Consider the following 24,776-nt stretch of genomic DNA (forward strand, 5'->3'; position numbering starts at 1 on the left):
ACACAAGTGGTGTTTTTGATAGGAATTATAACATCTAATAGTCTGGAAAATAAACACTAGGTCTAGCCCAAGGGTACCAGATAGTGATTTTTTTAAAGTCAGAATTCAGAAGTTGTATGCTAGTCTTAAATTACTGGTTGGATTCCATCTGGAAAGACATGCCACTTAGCCACACTTTCACTAAGGTTGTCAGGACAGCGTGGAGGAAAAATTAAGTTTAAAAAAAAAATCAGCAGGGATGTAAAAGTTCAGGTTACCCAGAAGGGTGGTAGGATGGAAAGCACACTGGAGAGAAACATTCTTAGTTTATTAAGGTTTCATCCTTTGAGGAAAAACATTTCCAGTGGCCAACAGTGCCAAGAGACGGATGGTTTGTGTAAACACTGGAACGAGTTTAAAACAAATACATCAAGTTATGATCTAGAAAGTACTGCTGGAGGACATGAAAATTCACCTAATCCAAGAGATGGGGTAAATACTTCAAAGACCAAGTTTATAGGAAAATGGTAATATTTGGATAGCTTGTTCAACAGGCCTACGTGAACCAAATGAAAATCACAGTAATTCTTAAATTTTAGAAAAACTGGAGGCAATTTCTGCCCACTGCTCTTCTCGAATGGTCCACCTTCCAGGAATAAAAGAACAAAGTAAGTAGCTGAAGAATTCAGATTGAAGTTTTATCTGAAGGACACCAAGTTCAGAGCACTTTAGCTGAAGAATATCTAATAATAGGTGAACATGCAGGGTACATATGGTAAAAGTCAATTTCTGATGCAGATCAGTTTTACAAAAAACTGGATCATTCCATAAGAGTTCCATATGCAGCTGCAAGATTAGTGCAAATCACTCAATTACTTCATTATGAAGTTCTCCAATGCAAGTCTCAGGCAGTGTGCCCCAATAACATCTACTATGCAATATTCAAAGAAAAATATAATGGAGAAGATCCAGTGACCAAAATTTAATAGGCTAACTAACTCAAAATAAACAGTTTCAGGTACCATATTTTAGCTGTTGAGATACAAATCTTGATCATGTAATAATCAAACTACAGATAGGTGGTTTCTAGCAAGCAGGGTACTGCAAACAATCTTAAATTACAAATGTGGACATGATCTCAAATGCCAGTTGCTAATTTTTTAAAAAAAGAAATGCTCAGTATTGCCAGCAGGTTATAGCACGGTAATGCTTAGTTTGTCTTGTACCCTGTTCAGAGAAATACTTAATGACTTTAGTAATCAGTTTATTACACAGATTAATCATTTTGAACATACAAGCTCCAGGAGAGCCTTTGGGTCATTAAATATACACAAGTTCAGTCATGAATTTTTATCCTTACATCCAGGTGAGGCTAAGATTAGTTAACAAAAACAAAAAAAAAAGAAAATTAGAGTTATTAGCAAGTCATTCATTGCAAGCCAAATATAAACCAAAGAGGTGTAGGAAAATTGAATGATTGGCTAACTAATAACTCTAATCCATTTAACTGTTGAGGGAGACAATTCAAATGACCATTTAATTTCATAGGACAAGTATGCTTTCAATTTTCCATTCCAACGTTTAACTAGAATGTAGATTTGCATTCTTCAGCATAAAAACTGCAAAACATTTAACAAATTAAAGTTCTTCATTCTATTATTCATAACCATTATGAGTTTAAAAGAATTCCAACATACATTTATAAAAGGGAAAGTTCCCATCCTCGGAAGCACTCAAACCCTGAATTTTTAAACAATCTTGTTACAATGAATAGGAATGCTTTTAGTCTCACAAAACTGTTATGATTGAAGAACTGGACATTAACACTTGCTTTGTAAGTAGTCAGAATTTCAAACAATTGAGAGGGGCATTTCTATCAGCTGTTCCAAATATGTACACAAAACAACGCAGCACTGCTGGATCAGGTGAACATGTGCACAGGGGAAAGAGGCGTGGGCTCAAAGAAAGCAGTCAAATGGAAACCAAAAAAAATTGTTTTGCAAGTTCCCCCAGCTGTATTTTAAGAGGTTCGTCAACATTTTTATGTAATCACATTGCATACTTCTGAGTCCATTCCCGAGCTATTCTGTTGTACCTGGAAGTAAAAGAGAAAGATTATAGAAGTAAAAGCAAAAAAAAAACACTTGTTCAACTTAAGATGCACAGGGAGTAGGCATTCAGATCACTGTGTCCATTCATCAAAAAACCCTCAAATCAATCCTAATTTTTTTTGTGCCCAATGGGTTTTATAAGTTACCATCTAAAAAACACAAAACAGACAATTGGCTAAGGTGAAATATCCACATTACCAATTGTGATATAATGTTTCAGCATTTACTCAGTTGAGAATGTCGTTCACGAGAACAAGCAAGAATAAAACAGCTCAAATCTCAAATACCCTTAAGTTGCTGATTTGATGGCAGCTGAAGAGGGCAACTAAATAGGAATGGGTATCCACTGGTCAGCATGGAGGTGATGGGCTCCAAGCTGTACAACTATCACTACACTTTACAAAAAATTTTAAAATACAAGTAATAGGTCAAGAAGAAATTCATGATTGGAGCAAAATTCACAAACTTTCACCACGGATTGGGAATTATATTAGTATGTAACTGGCAATCTGAATGGATGCACAAGCAACAGCTTACTTCAATTAAAAACATTTCAAAATTCAAGGCCACAAACTATTTTGCTCAGGTAGCACAATAGAACTTAAGTATTTAAAGAATTTACTCACTTTTCTCTATCTGTTTTGTAGATACGTGCAATCTCAGGCACTAGGGGATCATCTGGATTTGGATCACATAAGAGTGAACAAATGGACAAAAGAACTGGAAAAATAAAAGTTAAAATGTAGTTAAAAATGCTTACAATTTCATTATCCATGGCTAAACTACCATTCACAAATACCATAAATGCATCCAACTGTGGCTAGATAGGTGTTACTTCACCTAAAACAGTACCAAGTTCCTATGCTATTATACACCAACAAAATTTAGAGCAACTGAATAAATCATGACCCAGTGGCAAATTAAAAATATATTTCTGGTAAAATATTGTGAAAAGGAAACTTCGACGCAATCAATTAATTAATTCAATTGCCCGAATAGTTACAGCTCATATTTGGCTAGCTGCACTCCCAAAATTGGCAAGTACAGAGACACTTGCTGTATTGGTGTTACTAGTTCTACTGAAACTACTCATTTACCAGAGGCTGAGCCCTTACAGTGAATGGTTTCCCGTTGTACCTTCACCTGGGATGACTGCCACTCCAACATTCAAACAGCACACCAACACTGAGGGCAAAGTGGTCCACTTAATTAGCATCTCAATGGAAATTTATTTGCTTCTCAACCAGCACTACATAGGATGTTATATTGTACCTCATCTATAAAATCCAATGCCGTTACTCACTGGGATATTCAATGTTCCTCCCAAACCCTTATATTTGCAACCAATGCACATTAGGGTTTCAGGTACACAAAAACACTGCTTATTCACCCAGTCACAAAACATACGCAGCTGATAGATAGCCCTCAGTGCCTCACAGGGATCCAGCTGAGCTATGAAATTATTCCAAAATGCATCATATTTAGCACAATTGTCACAGAATACAATTGTTTGACCTCAGTAGGAACAAAGGACCATCCCAACATGTTGGTCAGCAGTACCTGTTACCATCTACATATAGATGCATCTGCAATATTTTCATCTAACTTTCTCCTTCCTGGCATTCAGACCTCCATGAACCAGACAAAACATTGACAGTACTTAATAAATGCAATTCTGTTTCCAGTGTAGAAATGACTACAAACTGATTGAATATTTACTTTCAATCAGCACTACTCAGTCTACAAGCTTTTGGTATCTACTTTCATCAAGCACAGAGGCAGAATTTGAAAATTTTAATCTAAACAGTATCTCATGCTTTGACTTAAGCACTTTACAGGCTTCAGAATTAACATGGAATTCAGCAATTTCAGATATCAACCATTGCACCCATTTCTCTCCAACAGCCAAAGAGTAGGTGCTGGCATTCGGTTTCATAGTATTAAGTCACAGTTTCACAAGACTCATTGCTGCTTCTTGCTTGTTTCATTTACATTAATCTTTTAATTAGGTCATCATACCAACAGGTCTTTTTTTCCTTCAAAACAAGCTCTTTGCTTGTTTATAAACTTGTGTCCAATTATACCTGAACTAGCATTATTTCTAGTAGACGACTGATCAGAGTACTTCCAGCATCTCTAGGTCTTTACTGCATACTAGCTTATTGCTGGTTCTGCAAACAGTTAAAAGGATTCTTCAATTCACAAAAGGCATCAATTCTTGGAAAACATCTTGGTAAGTAAACATTTGTAACTTAAAAACAGATAAATGCATTGCCAGTGTTTCAGTGTCTGTAATAGCTAATGTTATTCGTTAGTTTAAAAAACATTCATAAATAAAACATTGTTATAGTGAAAACTTGTAAAGCAAATAATTTTAAATTCATAAGAGTGGGGCATATCAACAACCTATTCTAGCTAAAGACAGATCTCAATTAGAAAGATGTTTCATTTCTAACGCTGCATAAATAGTAATAAATAGAAATTTGCTGCCACAAATTTCACAACATGTGGTAATATTAAACCTGATTCTGAATATGAATATTTATATAGGATCTTCAATATTGGCTATTAATATACATGATTTCTGGTAAAAAGACATGATAGCCAAATTAAATGCTGTGCACCACTTTTGAGGTGGAAGGAATCAACAAAATCTCACCATTCATGACAGCTATGGCTCTAGTTTCTTTTGGAACATGCAGTAGGTATTTTTTTTTTAAAAAAGCCTAATCATTGTTGTAAATAATCTTGGAGAAAGCCTAATGACGTATACTGGGTTTATATCACTGTCAATTACTTTCCAACATTGCACAGGAAAAAAAGGCAGAAATTGAGGTAAGACTTCAGGAGATTGTGTCTTTAAATTTTCAGAAATACAGAGATTAGACCTTTATTTGATAGTTACTATAGGCTCAAAGAATCAGACAGTCGTCACTTTACAGGGTGCCATCATTAAAAGGCTTAATTTTCAGCACAGATATTTTGCAATCAAATTAAACGCCAAACTTATTGCATTCTACACAAGTAACACTTCAAGTGTACCAGAAGTAAACAGTCATGTAAAGTTTCAAATTCTAAGCCACCTAACTGTATAAAGTTTTCCAGGTCACATTTTTATTACACTAAAACTAATTGCAAGGACATATTACAACATTGACACTGGGATTCATGACAGTACTTGTAATAGCAAAATTGGAATGTCATTCAATTCAAAACCCAAGAATATCAGGTAATTGAAATCAGAATAGTGGCTGGGGGAGTAATGGGTTATTATTATCTAATTCTGACAAAATCAAAATATTGCTAACTGTAGATGTGCTTGTAAATAAATGAGTGAACAGATCCTTTCACAGAAGTTTGCCAATAAGTAATGCACATTAGTTAAGCTATTAATCCACGAATATGCATATTGGAAGTAGTTCACCTCATTTTGTGCTGTTACAGAAGTCAAAGGCAGTTCTCAGCAGTCCCATTCCTCTTGCTGCCTCCCAAAAAAAAATTGTCACATGCCTATCGACTCCCACCAATTCACCTACCATCCACCAACACTAATGGGCAGAAAATATAGAAGCCTGAAAGCACGTACCACCAGGTTCAAGCTCAGTTTCAGTCCCAATATTATCAGGCTCTAGAATAGACTTGTATCACTAGATGAACTCTTGGCCTCAGTCTACCTAGTTATGATCTTGTACTTTATCATTTACCTGCATTGCACTCTCAGTTGCTTTTACACTTTATTCTGCATTATTACTTTACCTTATTTTAGCTCAATGCACAGTGTTATGATTTGATCGGTATGAACAATATGAAAACCAAGCTTTTCACTATCTTGGTACATGTGATAATAATAAACCAGTAATTGCTCCAAACCGTGTGGCAGTAGCACGAACTGGTAGGCCACTGTGCTCCTGATAAGCATTCCATATGCATACAAGGATTAACTTAACTTCTAAGCAACAGCAAAGCAATGGAATGTTTTGTGATTTTTTTTTTGCATATACTGTCAATTTTAGTTTAATAAACATGGGACAAATTTAGCATTAATATTTTATATACTATGAAGGTCACCATGGTAGCATAGCAGTTAGCACAAAGCTATTAGAAGTTCAGATTTCAATCCTGGTGCCTTTGTAAGGAGTCTGTACAACCTCCTCATAGAATGCATGGGTTTTCCCAGGGTTCTCTGGTTTTAATCACACGGTCCAAAGAGATATAGTGTGGGTTAATTGGTCATTTTAAACTATACCTTGATTAGGTTAGGGTTAATTTGAGGTTATCGGGGGTTGCTGGTACAGCGTTGCTCTAAGGGCCTAGTCAGCGCTGTATCGCTAGAGCCCATAATATACCTAACAGTAATTAACTCATGAGCAGCAACTTTAAACTTTCTTTTAAATTATTAAAGATCGCAATTGTTTCCGGGCTCCCACTCATGGCAACTCTAGCAAATAACAGCATCTGAAGGTGCCACTCTGGGACAGCAACCCTAATTAAATACATACAAGACAGAAATACAAACCCCATTTCCAGAAAAGTTGGGATATTTTCCAAAATGCAATAAAAACAAAAATCTGTGATGTTAATCCACGTGAACCTTTAGTTAACTGACAAAAGTACAAAGAAAAGATTTTCAATAGTTTTACTGACCAACTTAATTGTATTTTGTAAATATATACAAATTTAGAATTTGATGGCTGCAACACTCAAAAGTTGGGACAGAGGCATGTTTACCATTGTGTTACATCACCTTTCCTTTTAATAACACTTTTTAATCGTTTTGGAACTGAGGATACTAATTGTAGTAGATTTGCAATTGGATATTTTGTCCATTCTTGCTTGATATAAGACTTCAGCTGCTCAACAGTCTGTGGTCTCCGTTGTCTGATTCTCCTCTTCATGATGCGCCATACATTTTCAATAGGAGATAGATCTGGACTGGCAGCAGGCCAGTCATGCACATGCACTCTGTGTCTACAAAGCCACGCTGTTGCAGCCCGTGCAGAATGTGGTCTGGCATTGTCATGCTGAAATAAGCATGGACGTCCCGGGAAGAGACATCGCCTTGATGGCAACATATATCTCTCTAAATTCCGAATATACGCCTCAGAGTCAATGGTACCTTCACATACATGCAACTCACCCATGTCGTGGGCACTGATGCACCCCCATACCATCACAGATGCTGGCTTTTGCACCTTTCACTGATAACAATCAGGATGGTCGTTTTCATCTTTGGCACAGATAACTCAACGCCCGTTTTTTTTCAAAAACTAGCTGAAATGTGGACTCATCTGACTACAGCACACGGTTCCACAGTCTTTCGGTCCATCTGAGATGAGCTCGGGCCCAGAGAACTTGCCGGCGTTTCTGCACAGAGTTGATGTACGGCTTCCTCCTTGCGTAATACAGTTTCAAGTTGCATTTCTGGATGCAGCGACGGACTGTGTTAAGTGACAATGGTTTTCCGAAGTACTCCCGAGCCCAGGTGGCTATAATTGTCACAGTAGCATGATGGTTTCTTAGGCAGTGCTGCCTGGGCGTTCGAAGATCACGCGCATTCAACAGTGGTTTCTGACCTTGTCCTTTATGCACTGAGATGTCTCTGAATTCTCTGAATCTTTTCACAATATCATGTACTGTAGATGTTGAAAGACCTAAATTCTCTGCAATCTTGCGTTGGGAAATGCTTCTTTTGAACTAACAATTCTCACACGAATTTCGGCACAAAGGGGTGAGCCACGACCCATCCTTGCTTGCAAAGACTGAGCCTTGATGGATGCTACTTTTATACCCAGTCATCATACCTCACCTGCTACCAATTAGCCTGCTTAATGTGGAGTCTTCCAAACCGGTGTTACTTGAATATTCTGTGCGCTTTTCAATCTTATTTTAACTCTGTCCCAACTTCTTTTGTTGAGTGTGTTGCAGCCATCAAATTCTAAATTTGTGTATATTTACAAAATACAATTAAGTTGGTCAGTAAAACTATTGAAAATCTTTTCTTTGTACTTTTGTCAGTTAAATAAAGGTTCATGTGAATTAACATATCACAGATTTTTGTTTTTATTGCATTTTGGAAAATATCCCAACTTTTCTGGAAATGGGGTTTACACTGCAAAATAGTTTGACAAGAATATTAACTCTGTAGAACTGATGAAAGGTACACAATGAATAGTTTTACATCTGCTTTACTAAGAAATGCACTATGACAAAGCAAAATGTCATGATTTATCATATTTATAGGTAGAAACAATTTATCATGAGTGAAGAATTGTTTACTTATGATTGAGATTTTCCATTTGAGGAGCATGTATTAAGGTTAATGCAGATTGTAATCAAAAAGATCAAAGTACCTTTTGAAATAGTTAATGCTGGGGACCACTGTGACCGTAAAATATCAAGACAGATGCTGCCATTACTGTTAATATTTGGATGATAGATTCTTGTTGTAAATGCAACCTGGAGAGAGACAAACTGAAGTTACTCTCAATGCAAAACCCACAACATAATAAAAACTTACGAATTTCAAAAAAACTTACCTTGGGCGGTTTGAAGGGATAATCTGTGGGAAAGTGAATGGTCAAGAAAAATACACCACCCTGATAGGGGCTGTCGTTCTGTTAAAGGAAAAGTTTCAATGAGTTCAATATAGTTCCAAAGTTGCAACTTCATTCTTTAAGGTCAAAAGGTAGTAATATTTCAACTTACCGGCCCCATTATTGTGGCTTGCCAATGGAACACTGCAGACAAAATTAAAAATCTTAAGTCATATATTAGTGTTGCTGTAGAACAAAATCGAGACAAGTTTAAAAACTGCTTATGATCGACTTACAAAATGTACTTACTGTCATCACCAACCGGACCTGCTGAACACTGTGCTGGCGGATCTCGGGCCAAATCATTCAACTCCTAAAGATCAAATAGGAAATACTATTGAATGTTTGCATTCCAGAAGAAATGGTGCCAAGTTTGAAATATGAAAGTAATTGTCAACTGTGTGAAATAATCAATTAACTTCCAAGTTATATTGAAAAAAATAGTCTATTTCTGACCACTGGATATACAGTCGGCCCTCTTTATCCACGGGGGATTGGTTCCGTGATCCCTCGCGGATACCAAAATTCGCGGATGCTAAAGCCCCTTATTCAACCTGTTTAATGCGGTGGACTTTAGGACCCAGCAGAACCCCAGACCTTATTTAACCGGTCTCAGTGTGGTGGACATTAGGACTCAGCGCCAGAACTCTGAATGCACAGTGTTTCTGTTCACGAAAATAATCATGATCGAAAATAAAGTGGAAATAATAAAGCGATCGGAAAGAGGTGAAACACCATTGGTCATTGGAAAAGCATTAGGCTACGTCGGTCAACGATCAGAACAATTTTAAAGGATAAAGTGAGAAAGGCTCTGCCCCAATGAAAGCTGCAATTATTACTAAGCAACACAGTGGTTTAATTATTGGGTTTTGGGGTTTTTGATCCTCCACATCAACCCAGCACAGTGGAGAGCACACTCGACAGCAAACTGTCCCCAGAACTAACGTTCCCGAGCCCGGCACTGAAACATACGTTCTTAAGTGTTTTATGTGCATAGAAAGGTAAAATATATACTAAGACAAATGTTTAACTAACTGACACTAAATAATACCGGATGTACCTGTTGCGATTTACTTAGTAACAGAACTTCCGATTTTTTGATCCCGATCCACGATAACCCACGTATATCCTCCCATATACTTTAAATCATCTCTAGATTACTTACAAAACCTAATACAATGTAAATGCTATGTAAAATGGTTGTTATACTGCATTGTTTAGGGAATAATGACAAGAAAAAAAAGTCTGTACGTGCTCGAACAACAAGTGCTGGAAGAGTACTTCCGGGTTTTTGCGATTCACGGTTGGTTGAATTTGCGCATGCAAAATCCGCGGATAAGGAGGGCCGAATGTACCACGGGGCTAATGCAATCAGTCAACATTCCAGCTATGATCCCAAAAATCTGCATTTGGAACAAAGTCTCTAACCAAGCTGTTCCATTTGAGTTACAATACTAGTATCCACCTAAGTGAGAACATTGCCCAGATAGGAACTTTTCACAAAAAGGTGCAACAAATTCAATCTACCGTAGTTAATTACTGCTCTACCAATAAACTGATGGAAGCTATTATTGATAACACTATCAAGCAGAGCTTACTCAACAATCTACTTGCCAATGGACAGCTTCAAATTTCACCACTGCCATAATCCAAGTATAAAAGCAAAGAGCCAAATTTCATGTGCAAGTTGGGAGGAATGGCTTTGGACATCAACGCAGCATTTTGACTGCATGGCTTTAGTAAAACTGAAGTCGATGGGTAACTAGTAGGAGGAATCATACTTCATGGAAAGGAAGATGGCTTAGTTGAACCTCGGAGCACTTCTACAGGATGGATCACTGACATTTCTTCCATAACACTTAACTTTCTGATGATTATGAGATATTCAATTCCATTTACAACTCCCCAGTAAATTAAGTAGCCAATGCCTGCATGCAACATGACCTAGAAAATATTCGATACAGATTAAGTGACGCACCTTTGCCTGACATCGACATCACCAAGTCTAAACGCCTTTGACATTACTACCAGAGTATACTATCATCCAGGACAAAGCTGCCCACTTATTTGCCAACCCGTTACCCCAAAGGGACCACCCACCACCAATACAGTGGCTGCACCTTCAAAACCTGTTATTGAATTTTAGCACATGAAAGATACCAGGAACCTGTAAACATTACCATCTGCAGAGTCTGATCCAATGCACACACCTTCGACTTGGAAATGCAGTTACTTTAAACCATATGAACATATGGTATTAGAGCAGAATCATGTCGACTCCACCATTTTCTTTTCTATCTCAACCACATTCTCCTACTTTATCCCCATAAACTTTGATATCATTACAAATTAAGCTATTAAACTTAGGTTATGTCCACACTAGACTGGATAATTTTGAAAACGCTGGTTTTGCGTAAAAACAATAGGCGTCCACACTAAGCATTTTAAAAATTATCTCTGTCCACATTAAAACGGAGATTTCGGCAGATCTCCTCCTACTGCGCATGCACAGGACACATCTACTGAAAACAAGCAACATGTTTGGTGTTGAATCTCACCGTGAAAGTGCGCATTTGTGCAGTTACAGACTAGAAAAACGTAAATGACTGACAGCTGTTGGCTCTCACGCAGGAGGACTTAAAAGTAAATAAAAACTAATACTGGAGCGTATGGAGGCAACTGACAGGGAGTTCACAGACAGTACCACCCGGCTGACAACCAACATTGAAAAACTGACCAACACTGTTGCATTAATAAAGCCCCTCGTTAAATGTATTAAACATATCTGCATCTATATTATCTTGTATTTTCATATAATGTTACATTAGGCTGTTACACATCTATTATCAGAGAAGTACTTGCTTCTTGGTATGAATTGGTATGAAGTAAACCACATACCAGCAAGGACAGAAAACAAGGCAAAGTGAGTACACTTATTTATTCAGTAAGTTATGGGTCAAAGTATTTGGTGAGTACATTTCTAAGTCTTCTGGCTTCAGTCTCGTTGCCGTCAGTTCTGAAATTGTTAGGTTGCATTCAAGAAAACAATGAAATGATGCGCTGCCATCATCATCTGCTCCGGCACGTCATGACAGTGTTTTTAGATTTCTCCAGTTAGCCTGTCCACACTACTCCGGCCAATCCGGCGTTTTCAAAATTACACACCCTGGCAAGGGTTTCTGAAAATCTCCGGTTTCGGTGGACGAAAATGCCATTTTAGTGTGGAAGGAGGGTAAAAATGAAGAGAAAAAGCTTCGGTTACGGATTTATCCAGTTTAGTGTGGACGTAGCCTTAGTTTAAATATACCCAAAGACTCTGCCTCCGCGGCCATCAGTAGCAATGAATTCCACAGGTTCAACACATTCTGGCTAAAGAAATTTCTCATCTGTTCTAGAAGGATTTCTGTTCTGAGGCTGTGTCCCTTTGTCTTAGATTCCCCCACTCATTCTTCTAAACTCCAGTACAGGCCCAGAGCCATCAAATGCACCTTATACATTAATCCTTCAGATCCCAGGATATTCCTCCCCATCAGCCATGCAAACACACTTGCCAGAAAAGTTTTCAAGTGATTCAAGGCAGTGGCTCACCACCACCCCTAGTAAATGCTGGTTTTGTTAGCAATCCCATAATCTAAAAAATGACAAATATAGACAATTATAGTGTCAGGCAAGCACTGGTATTCATCCTCCCCCCCCCCCCCCCCACCCCCCCAACCCCTCACTAACATCCTCATGCTAGTCTCATGGCTGGCTATAACCTGGAGGCATTGCAACCTCTTCCACTGTTTAAGTGCTTTGAATCAGAAATAATTCAAATATTTAAAACAAAATTATCAGTAGCATTAAAAAAAAATTCATTGAAGGAACTGAGTTGGTTCAAGTTACTTAATGGCAGAGCAGGCACACGGGACAAGAAGGCTTTACCCTGCTCCATCCAACTTGGTAACCTCATGAGCACAAAAACGCTCAGTTGCCAGATTAAAAAAAACATCAAGCCCTCAGTTTAGCCTGATAGGAAACAAACCCCAAAATCACTGGCAAGTCCAAAGCTAAATTTGTTAGCACCAGACCTCAATAAGTTCTGTACTTCATGCTGCAGTGCAAATAAATTGCTGGCTAGTGGTCAGTGTGATACATCCATAAAATGCAGATGAAAAGGTTGGCCCACACAAAAATTATACAAAGCCAGTACTCCAATACAGTAGATCCTGGGACACACTGGGACCAGTACATTTTAGCTAATTGGGCCAAAGTTTCATGGAAACAATAAAAATGTTTAGAAATAAACTACAGAACAAATTAGAGCACTACCAATACCTCTCCATTACTATAAAACTGTATTAGTGCCTGATAGTTATTGAAGGTATTCATCCAGTGTACCCTGCTGTGCTCTTTTGATCAAATGTAAATAAATAAAATCAGCACAGACACTGAGTGCTGTCCATTGCTTCATGCAATCCATTCGATGATTGCAACCTCCAAATCTTCATTTTTACCATAACTTGCAACCATCAGGCTCTTCAACAAAAGGGGATAACTACACTCATTCTATTTCTGGTGTCCCACATCAATGGTCTCGCTTTAAGGACTCTACTTTGTTATTTCAGGCTTGTTATTAATTACTCTATTTATATTTGCACTTGCAGTTTGTTGTCCATTGATCCTATTTACAGTCTCTGTTCAATCGATTTGTTAAGTATGCTCGCAAAAAACAAATCTTCAGTTGTATGTGGTGACATGCATGTTGTCTGATAATAAACTTTGAACTTTCAAGATGGCTGCTGACATTTTCAAATTCTTTATAGTTCCTAACTTGGAAGTAGTGAAATTGTTTTATTTTCACTCCTGGCCATTTCTGGCATCTCCAAACCAGAATACTTGAAGCCGCAGTGAGCAAAGCAGTTCCAAATTGCCTTACTGTTTATTTCTCACCAACTATGACTGGCAAAAATCACTGCTTTTCAAACAACCACAAGCAACTGGCAATATTTAAAAACCGTTAGCTTTAAGTACAGCGCAGTATCTAACAGTCACGCAAGTGCATGTGACTGACACTAGTTAGAAACTGTTCACCAAGTCTCTTGGAAGTAGGTACAGAGGAGATGTCAGGGGTAAGTTTTTTTTAAATAGATAAACGCGGAGAATGGTGAATGCATGGAATAGGCTGCCGCCAGCGGAAACAGTAGGGTCTTTTAAGAGACTTCTGGATGGCTACAAGGAGTTTAGAAAAATAGAGGGCTATTGGTAAAGCCTTGGTAGTTCTAAGGTAGGGACATGTTAGGCACAGCTTTATGGTCCGAATGGCTGTATGTTTTCTATGTCTCCTGTCCCAATTATGTGACATAGTGTCCCAAATAAACAAAGGCAAGCCCAGCTATTTTTTCAATTAGTTGTTTAAGAACTGTCCAACAAGCAGCTGCCTTGATTAACTGGAATCCACTGCCTCTGTAAAATAACTGGAAAATGTGGGTTGTAATTAAAACTTCAAGTTACATTTTTAGGCAGTCCTTCAGGATGAAGATTAACATATTCATAATCTGGTTTTCTGGGTTTTGAGATGGCTAACGATATGGGAGCCAGACTCTTCCACAGATAGAGCAGGGAATAATCTGAGACTTGAATGTGCTCAAAGCCATACTTGAATATTCATTGTCCTAAGAATCAGTTAAAATGTTGCATTTTTAAATATTAAAAAATGGGCCTTGTGGACTTTCTGTAAAGAATGCAAAAGATCCCATGCATCAAATCTATAAACAACAAATGTCCTAAGACTTCTAAAAGGTTATTTGATGTTATTTTTGGTGTTTGGAAATTGCTGGATGTACCTGGGAACTAACCTTATAATAATACCAGATTTTTCTTCTGAAAATAGCTGTATAAAAGGGAGATTCTCTTATTTACGGTGAAATACATTAGAGGAGAACATCGATTATAAACTTCAGTTTTGACCAGGTAATAAAAATTAGGACAAAAAATAGAGCAAGAGCATACGGAAGGTTAGAAAGAGGCATCATAAATGCCAGGAAACAACTGTAAGAAAAAGTAAATGTCAGAATCAACTTGAGTTTAGAATAGATGCTAAAATTTATGAATGAAGAAATCACCTTAAAAACGAGACAAATTTTACCCCCCCCCCCCCCCCACCACCTCTAGACCAGTCGCAACAAGAGAACAATCTGATGTTCTAACAAAAGCATTCAATAAAATCAAATACACACATGGTCAGAGTTCTCCAGTTACAATATCTGCAACTGCGGAAAAACAGCAAAATACAAATAAAAATTAAAATTAGCCCAAACTCAGGTTCTTTGTATACCAACAAGCTTCATACTTAATACAAATAATATAGAATTCTATAAATGGTGCTCAAGGAGTTAATTCACAAGACCAAGAGCTAGGTCATTTCAACTCAGAAGGATGCAGAGGTACTCAAGGAATCTACGATGTCTATATTGGCCACAGCCATCTCAGACCGCCACCCCTTCCAAAAGTCAGTCATCTGTAATCCCAAAGGATTGCCCAAGGCAATGCTTGTGTATATATTTAGGTTGAAGGGCTAAGTATAGCAACTTCAAACTTGATCAACTTCTCAGCAACACTAAGAATTCCAGGCAGAGTATGCAAGTTTGGATTAGTTATTCTTTATATATGAACTGTAGTTTAATTCAGTGTCATTTCATGTCAAATGAATTTTACAATATACAATGCCATTCTTTTTAATTCAAAACATATCTGTCATTACAATAAGTGAATTTAGTTAAAACGTTGATTTTCTACAAAATTATTAAAGCTGTGCCAAAGACCCCCTTTCTCTACTATAAAATTCTAAATTGACTGATTTTATTTTTATTGCAATGAGGTGCTTTAAGTGCAAGGACAAATTCTATCATTCTAGATTCAGTAATTTATCAGTCTAAGGGACTGGTTCAGTTACTAATTCATGGTAGATACAGAGAGAGAAACCTTGAAATCGATAAGGGAAATCCAGTTACCGTAGATGTCGGATTATAAGCCGCTACTTTCCCCCCACATTTTGAACAGCTTTGAACACTGCGGCCTTTACTACGGTACGGCTAATGCATGATTTTTTTTTCATGCCGCCAAAAACATTTTGCCTCGTAACAGTAGACCAATAAAATTGATGAGTAGTTCACAGAGGTCCAATGAAATTGTACGATAAATCAAGCGCACTTTCACAATTAAATTATTGTAAATCAGTCATTTGTACTCACCCTCATCAACATGGAAAACACTCGAAGAAAAGCATTGTGCTGCCTTTATGGCAGTTATTTAGTTTATAATATTTTCGCTTAGTAATTCATTTGTTAGTATTTTCTAGTTAAAGTTAGAAGTGTTTTAAGTATATTTGTTTTCTGTACTACATCCCGGGATGCTATGACGTCACATCCGGTTTCGCCGCGTCTTGTGGGAAATACCGGTTTGCGATAAACGGGAAGGTGGGGGGGGGGGGGGGGGAGAGTGCATTAGACCCGAGCGAACGCTGCTTTTAAGTTAAAGGCGATCAATAACTTTTCCTGGTAGGCTGCAGTATATATATTTTTTACCAGTCATTAGGAGATATTGGAATGTTGTTCGTGCACTGTTCAGTAAAAAAGTATACGCAACGTAATTTGTGTGTTACCGATACGTATGTATATTTAAAAGTAGCCGCGTTACAGGCACGGTTCGAAAAAAAGCATTTGCAATATGTATTTGTTTATGTTACCATATGGATTTAATTAAAAGTTAAAAAATCCTCATGTGTAATATCTTTCTGTGTAAATATCTCATATTACAACGTGGGACACCTGCGGCCTAAAATCCGGTGCGGCTTTTAATCAGGTGCGCTCTGTAGTGCGAAATCTACGGTAATCACAATTCAGCAAAATAACAGCTTGCAGTATGTAACATTTTGTAGAGAATTGAAGAAACATCAAGTATGCAAAATACAATATAGCCCTACTGCAAAATACCTTGAAAATTTGTTGGGAGTTATTAAAATGGTACACATCACAATTAGTCCCAAGCAAACCTCCCAGCCTTAACTGCACTTTTCAATTAAAATCTCATGTAAGCAAAAGTTCTAAAGTTATTAGCTTCTGCCTTACTATTGCTTTTTTTTAAAAAATGGCACTCTATATAAGAAAGTCAATTAAAAATTCATACTGTGATTCCAAAATTGAGAAATTTACCACTGACAGGGGATCCCCAGTTGAACTGATACTTGTATAAAAATGTTGTTACAGAAATCCATATTTGGGGATAAAGGGGAAAAGGAACACTTTTCTTCTAGAATAGTAATGAGTACCACTGCTTTGTTACTGATTGACAATTCTGAACTATGGCTTCACTTCATGTAATTACATTTCCACGCTATGTCAATTAAACCTAAGGTTCTCGCCTATAGTTTGTTATCACATGTGGCTAGATCATGATGAATTAAGATCAGAGATCATTTTGCATTTTCTTACAAAGTTGAGGCAAAAATCTAATGAACAAGGATGGTTAAAATTTGGCCGGCATAACTGACAAGTACAAATTATGTTCATGATTAGTAACAAGGTGTCTGCAGACTTCTACCACTCCAAAGAGCCCATACTAATTTTCACATTTATGTACAAGTTAAATTGTAGATGGTATCACTAATTTTTTTTGGATGGGTAATCTTAAGTAGTGGCATCAGCACTGAAATTAAGAGGATGGTCCAAAGTTCAAATCTGGCTTGGTCCCAACCTGGGCAGCAGCAGTATCTGCCTGGAAGACAGACCTGGCAATCTACCTTCATAACTTGCCACAGAAACCCCAAGGATAACTACACTATCGATCCATAGGTTCACCATGAGTTGACAATGACTTGACAACAATCTTAGGATACCTCCTGGACAACCAAGGAACCAGTCAGCTTGAAAGACAACATGAAATAAAGAGGACACCAATTTCTATGGATATTGAAGACTTGCAAAAACCCTGCTTAAAAGCAAGCCTTTGAAAATAGTACGTCCAATTGTAAATTCTTAACCTTTATGTATTATTGTTGACACCACAGTTACAAGTTTGGCCATGCTGTCAGCAGCAACTGTCAACTATTACTGAAATCATGGGCAAGAAATGAAAACCTAAGATTCTATACTGAAGGAAAACAAGCAGTCTAAAATGTAAGCACAAGATTGCCATTGGATGCAAGATGACAATTACAAACATATCCATTTTCATCTGTGCAATTTATGAATAGTACAGATTATGAATAGTATATTCGTCAAAGTACATTCAAATTAAGAGGACTGCAAAGCTTTATCTATGACAAGTAAACAATTCCAATTTCTACAAAGGGGTAGCTGGCTACTACTGTCCAAAATTACAATCAGGTTTAATATCACTGAAATTTGTTGTTTCGTGCAATCTAGAGATTAAAAATTACTATCATTGGCCATTGCTAGCACAATGAAAGTCAACCATATTTAACAGAAATTCCTTGAAGTATCTGCATACATCAATAAGTGATGATCAGAACAAACTCAAAGTTTAAAAGGTGTTGAACTGAGAAAGAACGGATCCAGTTAAAAAATGACTGCTGTTGACAGAGGCCTCTACTTAGCTGCAGGGGCAGCCTACTCCTCTTCAGCACCTTCAGACCTGAATGGAAACAACTTGCTTAACAGGCCAGCTGAATCTACTCGAGGACTGCCTTTGAAGCCATCACCACTTTCCAGCCCAAGTGATTCCACTTAAGGACTAACCAGATGCAGTCACTTAATCTTGGAAGCTATAGCTGTGTTCAAGGTACACACCTTCCCAAGCAGATGAGTAGTTAACATTTAGGCCACTGAGAAAATTGATGAACTAAAAGGCAAGACTGATTTAGCAAAGAAAATTGACGGACTGCTATGCACTATGTCTCATCAAAACATAGCTTACACCTGCTTCACATGACTCTGCTATCCTACCCGAGGGCTTCTCAATTCACTGGATGGACTATACAGCACCCTCAAGCAAAATTAGAGGTGGAGGGGTTGCTCTTAAATCAACTCCTTGGACATGACAGTTCTGGGCAGCTCCTGCTCACCCATTCCAACTACCACAGTTCACTTCTGCTCACCTGATGACAGAATATATCCCACCTCAGCAGGACATGAAGCTAGTACTCAATCATATATACTCTGTGATGAATAGTCTTGAAACAACATGATTCCTAGACACCCCCAATCACTGCTATACAACCAAAGATAACAAATCAAGCCAAGCTGCACCACTGCCTCCCCACGTTCAACGACATAGCTGCTGGTCTAGCTGAGTACATCACCATCAGGGAGTTCACAAGCATGTTGATGACTGTGCACCAAAGGATACTCCAGGTATTCCCAAACTAGAAACCATAGATGAAATGGAAAATCCGCACCTAATTGAAGCTTAAATCTACAGCATTCAAATCAAGTGACTTTGACCTTTATAGAAAATCTAGATACATTCTCCATTAAGTTAGAGATGTCATAAGGCAGTACCAGTCCAAAGAAGGGTCCCAGACAGTCCCTGCATTCAGTTGTGGCAGGTTTACAAGTTATTTATTACGGGATACAAAGTGAAGTCGGGCAACATCACCAACCACAGTACATCCCTTCATGAACTTTAACACATTCTATGCACATTTAGAATAGAAGGGAATAGTGTATCACCACACACTTCAACAGCCTCCAGTGCAATTGAATCCACAGTCAAAAATGCAGACACAAGCAGTCTTACTGACAGCAAACCCACAAAGCATCTGGCCCACCTGGCTATGTCCTTAGATCCTGTGAGGATGGTGGGAGTATTTGCAGACACTTTTAAACGTGACCCTGTGTCAGTTCATTTCCCACCTGCTTTAAGCCCACTAGCGCCATGAAAGATAATGTGCCTAAATGATTACTGCCCAGCAGCTCTGACATCTATCATGTGCTTCAAGAGGCATGTGATGGCACACATTGCCCAACCTTGACCCACTACAACGCTTCTACTGCCAAAAACGGCCTATGGCAGGCACCACCTCCTTGGCCCTACACTCATCCCTGAAACACTTGGATACAAAGTCAACCATTTCAAACTATTGTTTATTGACTACAGCTCAATCTTCAACACAATAATTCTAAGCAATTTTATTACCAAAATCCAGATCCCAGCAGTCAACACCTTGCTGTGTAGCTAGATTCTTAACTTCCACACCAACAAACCAGAATCAGTAATGATAGGCAGCAACATCTGGACCACTAGTGGTCCACAAGGATATGCCCTCAGTCCCCTACTCTACTCCTTGTACACTCATGACTGTGTGACCTATCATCTATAGGTCTACAGATGATACTTGCATCTGTGGGCTATGTCAAATAAGATAGATTCAGGCACAGGAAGGAAAGAGCGTTCGAAGTAAATTTATTACCCAAGTACAGATACGTCACTATATACTGAGATTCATTTTCTTGCAGGTAATTACTGTAGAAATACAGAAGAAAGTCTGAGAGGCAACCAGAAGAAACTCTGCAGATATAAAATAAAAATTAAAACTGAGAATATGAGTTGTGGAGTACTTGAAAGTGAGATCACATGTTGTCCTTAGTGATCAGTCCAGCATTGCTTGAGTAAGTTATCCACATTGGCTCAGGAGCCTGAAGGTTGAGGGTAATAAGTGTTCCTGAACCTCCTTCACAATGTTAGCAACAAGAAGAGAGCACAGCCACACTTTCTTGTGGCAGTGGTCTTTGCAATTGTGTCCAATGGTGGGAGGGCCTTTCCTGTGATGGACTGGGTTAAATTCACCATGTTTTGTAGCCTTTTCAGTTCCTGGGTATTGGTCTAACCATGCATACTCTCCACTGAGCATCTATAGAAGTTTTTCAAAACTTCAGATGGCATGCTGAATCTGTGCAAACTTCTCAAAATAGGGGAGCTGGGTTGCAAGTCACTGACCGTCTCCACCCCAATCCTCATGGACCCTGGTAGTATGGTGTTGAGATAACAATGCTTCCCTAACTGTCAGCAAAGCAAAAAGAGTTGGGGAAAGGGGTAATGCACATTTTCCTATCTACATCAACTCTGTTAAGAGTTGAAAGCTTCAAGTTCCTAGGAAGGAGCATCACTGATAGCTTGTCCTGGTCCAACCATGTAGATATCACAGCCAAGAACACTCACTAATGCCGATACTACCTCAAGAGCTGAAGAAATTTGGCACTACCCCATTAACCCTCAACAATTGTTAATTAATGCACCATAGAAAGCACCCTATATCTGGATGAATCATGGCTTGGTATAGCAACTGCTCTGTACATGAGTGCAAGAGACTAGAGCTGAGGACATAGCTCAGCATGCCACAGAAATCAACTTCCTCCATGTACTCATATATACACTTCTTGCTGCCTCAGTAAAACAGCCAAAGACCCTACCCGCTCCCATCAGGCAGAAGATACAAAAGCCTGAAAGCACATACCAGGCTCAAGAACAGCTTCTGCCCCACAGTTATAAGAGCTGGTTACCTTGTACAATAAATTGGACTCTTAACCTTAATCTACCTGCACTGCACTTTTTCCTGTAGCATTTCATTGGTTTACCTTGTTCTACCTCAATGTATTGTGTGATCTGGCCTGCATGAACAATATACCAGACAAGCTTTTCAATGTGTCACCATAAATGTATCAATAATATCCGATTCTATTTGAATACATGCAGCATCAATCTAATTGCTGCAAAAATTAAAAGTAAATAAACTTAGTTTCTAGTCAACAGCACAAACATTCTTAATTCAGTATAAACAGATTCTCTGTTTTAAGTATACATGTTTAGTATCAGGAAAATGCAGAACAGCTTGCACATTTTTGAAGAACAATCTATTCAATCCGTCCTATCCATGACCTAGGAAAAATCAATACCAGTGAAGTGGGTACATTTGCACTACATTACCTGAATAAACTCTACTATGAAGTTTAAAAAACACACAAATGTTAATAATCCAAAATATTGACTATTTCCCTACAATATGTTTTAATTCATTCAATAGTTTTATTTAGCCATTTTATCCATTTTCTGGGTTTGTTCCTACACTGTATTTTTATTCCTGTTAGGATTACTATGGATTGTTCAAATTTCAACTGCACAGATCATGGATATTATTATATGCCACTTTGCCAAGTATTAATTAAATGATATTCCAAGACTTTGCTCCTTGTCTCAAAAGTTAATTGAAAATTACTTCATAAAATCTCTGCCTATTAAACATGAAATTTCAAAGTTGCTCATAAATTAGTTAGGACTGCATTCTGGGACAGGCCTGTTCTTGGTCCGCTAAACAAATAGGAAAAATTCAAAATGCTCCAGAAGCTGCCAAGAATAGTCGATAAATTACGTAGATAAATGCTGAGAGCACCAAGTATTTTTCTAAATGGTAATCAATAATTATGCTTCCATTCACTGGGAGTGGTGATATATTTCACCCATCAACCCTGGACATTAGGAACATTAGAAATGACACTTGGAACTTATCTTTTGGTGGCATGATGACAATACCAACAGTTACAGGCTTTTCTAGTCATAATACAAACAGACAGGTGCTTAATGGTGGGAGGCACAATAGTTTGCTGACAATGTTCATCCTAAAGGATGAATGTAGGAAACATTGATCTTAAGGATAATATAGTTTTGCAAACTCCAACCAGAGGTTTAATGGAATCAATTGCAAATAAAATGTAGCTCCTCCCCACAAAAGAAAATTTAGGTCATTGTGCCACAATGACAATCTTAACCATTTCATTTTATTCAGAGGAGCACATAATTGTGAACACCATGTATTCCAAGACGACAAACTTGCATTCTGCAACATAGTACACAATACTTCCCAGAGGCCACCTGCCTTTGTGTCACCAAAAGGTAAGCTTTTATTTTGAATTAAAACATCAAAATGAATAAGGGATGCTTGAGTTGGTGTTTATACTGGGTTGGTGAAAGCTTCACTGCCAAAAGCTACTGTAAGACTGAACCATTCTTGGAAACTGTGTGGTACAGCAGCTGCAATTTGACAGCTGACAAATCAGGGGGTGGGGGGCAATTACTGCTGTCAAAGTCCTTCAGGAAAGTATCCTGTCACTTATGGTCTTAATTGGATATAAGCTGCCTGTTTTGAGTAAACTACATCCAAGTGTACGCTGGGAAAAAAAATGCCCTTTCACTTCTTATACCCACACAATTATTTGAATGAAATCACCTTCTAGCCATCTAAATATTAACTTTTGAAATATTACAATGGAGCATGTAATTTTGATCATCACGTTCTATTTCTTCCACTCTTCAAAACAAAGTTCAAAATTAAACTATCAAAGTATGCAATACATATTGCAGTGAAGCTCCAAATATTTGCTATGCAACCATTTATAAATCAAGCACAATGAAGTCTGCAGATACAGGAAAACCAAAGCAGCATGCATAAAATACTGGAGGAACAAAGCAGAGACTGCATTGGGAGCATCAGACATAATAGAAGATCCCAGCAGATTCACAGATGAAGTGTTGCTTCACCTGGAAGGACTTTTTAGAGCCCTGAATGGAGGTGAGGTAAATGGACAGGTGTAGCACTTTGGCCTTGCAGGAATAGATGCCAGGAGGGTGACTAGTGGGGAGGGATGAAAGGAAAAGGGAAATCACGGAGATCCCTGTGGAAAGCCGGGGGGGGTTTGAAAGAATATATGTTTGGTGGTAAGATCCTTAAGGAGATCATGATAGTTTGGCATCGGTCTATTGGATGCTGGCTCCCATGCTCCCCTTAATGCTCTGGGGGCCAGTTCCCACATGCCCTTAAACTCATCCAGTTTCTACTTTTTTTGAAGCTTACCAAGGTTTTGTTTCTTATACTTCAGTTAATTTACTGGGATCATTAGAAAATTTGTGTATTGCCTAGAAAAAAAACAATTAAATGCTGGAATCCAATCATCCTATAGTCCATACAATCTTCTAATTAGCTGAAGTTTCTTTTCACCTCCACAACATACTTACAATTTATCTACAAGTTTATTTCAGGAAGTACTGGGGTATTTTTGGTTAGAACCTCTGACTTTCACTTTTATGCAGCTTCTTTGCAAACATTGTTTACCTCGCCTTAGTATAACTTCAGTTGGTTCTGCACGTCCCTTGGCTTCTCCAGTGAAGCATGGTGGCCATTTAATCACAACAACACTTATCCTAGCTTACACTAAACAATGAATAAGGAACTACTGAAACAGTTGCACACTCAGGGCTTTGAGACACTTGGATGGGGTTACAAGGAGGCAAATGTTAATATGCACTGCAGAGAGTTCAGCATGTGGTGTACAACACTTACTAAGTGCTCTGTATTAGTTTTCAGATTTCTTACAATTGCTTCATTACAAACCAGAAAATAGTTCTCTACTTAATTCACTAATTTTATCACCAGTCTGACAAATTTACTCACCTTTCACAAACCTTTTTTTCCCCTTTGAGTAGCAAATAATCATAGCCCACACTTGCAGTCGTACAGTATCACAGAAAAGATCAAGTTTACTGGTTCAAGAGCTGATGGTTGAGGAGTAATAACTGTTCCTGAACTTGGTGAGAGTCCTGAAGCTCCTGTACCTTATTCCTGATTGCAGCAGTGAGAAAGGTGCACGGTCCAGGCAGTGGGGGTCCTGGATGATGACTGCTGCTTTTCTGCAACAGTGCACCATGTAGATGTGCTCAATGCTGGGGAGGGCTTTTGCTGTGATAGACTGGGCTTTTTGTATGATTTTCTGTTCAAGGGTATTCGTGTTTCCATACTGAGCTCTGATACAACCAGCCAATATACTCTCCAGCACGCATCTAAAATTTTGATCATATTTTATAGATGTTACGTCAAATCTTCACAAACTCCTATGGAAGTAGAGGCTCTGCTGTGTTTTCTTAGTAATAGCACTTACATGCTGAAATCAGGAATCTAAAATTGCTGACCCTCTCGACCTCTGATGAGGATTGCCTCATGGATCTCTGGTTTCCTCCTTCTGAAGCCAACAGTCAAGCTCCTTGGTCTTACTGACATTGACTATTGACATTGGCACCACTCAGTCAAATTTTAAGTTTCCTTCCT

General features: G+C 38.2%; 1 protein-coding gene across 2 annotated transcripts in view; it reads right to left on the reverse strand.

Annotated features, from left to right (window-relative positions):
• Nucleotides 1–1,226: 1,226 nt before the first annotated feature.
• ube2d2 (ubiquitin-conjugating enzyme E2D 2 (UBC4/5 homolog, yeast)) overlaps nucleotides 1,227–24,776 on the reverse strand; it is a 35,326-nt gene continuing 11,776 nt past the window's right edge. Inside the window, exons 2-7 of one of the 2 annotated variants that reach the window (XM_073067565.1) lie at nucleotides 8,933–8,996; nucleotides 8,796–8,827; nucleotides 8,627–8,704; nucleotides 8,441–8,546; nucleotides 2,717–2,810; nucleotides 1,227–2,074 (exon numbers count right to left, since the gene is read on the reverse strand). In XM_073067565.1, the coding sequence (XP_072923666.1) occupies nucleotides 2,029–2,074; nucleotides 2,717–2,810; nucleotides 8,441–8,546; nucleotides 8,627–8,704; nucleotides 8,796–8,827; nucleotides 8,933–8,996 (420 nt within the window). In that variant the 3' untranslated portion in view covers nucleotides 1,227–2,028. Of the gene's footprint in view, nucleotides 2,075–2,716; nucleotides 2,811–8,440; nucleotides 8,547–8,626; nucleotides 8,705–8,795; nucleotides 8,848–8,932; nucleotides 8,997–24,776 lie in introns of both variants that reach the window. The other variant, XM_073067566.1, reaches the window with a different exon arrangement.

This window comes from Hemitrygon akajei, chromosome 15 (assembly GCF_048418815.1).
Source record: "Hemitrygon akajei chromosome 15, sHemAka1.3, whole genome shotgun sequence".
NCBI lineage: Eukaryota > Metazoa > Chordata > Chondrichthyes > Myliobatiformes > Dasyatidae > Hemitrygon > Hemitrygon akajei.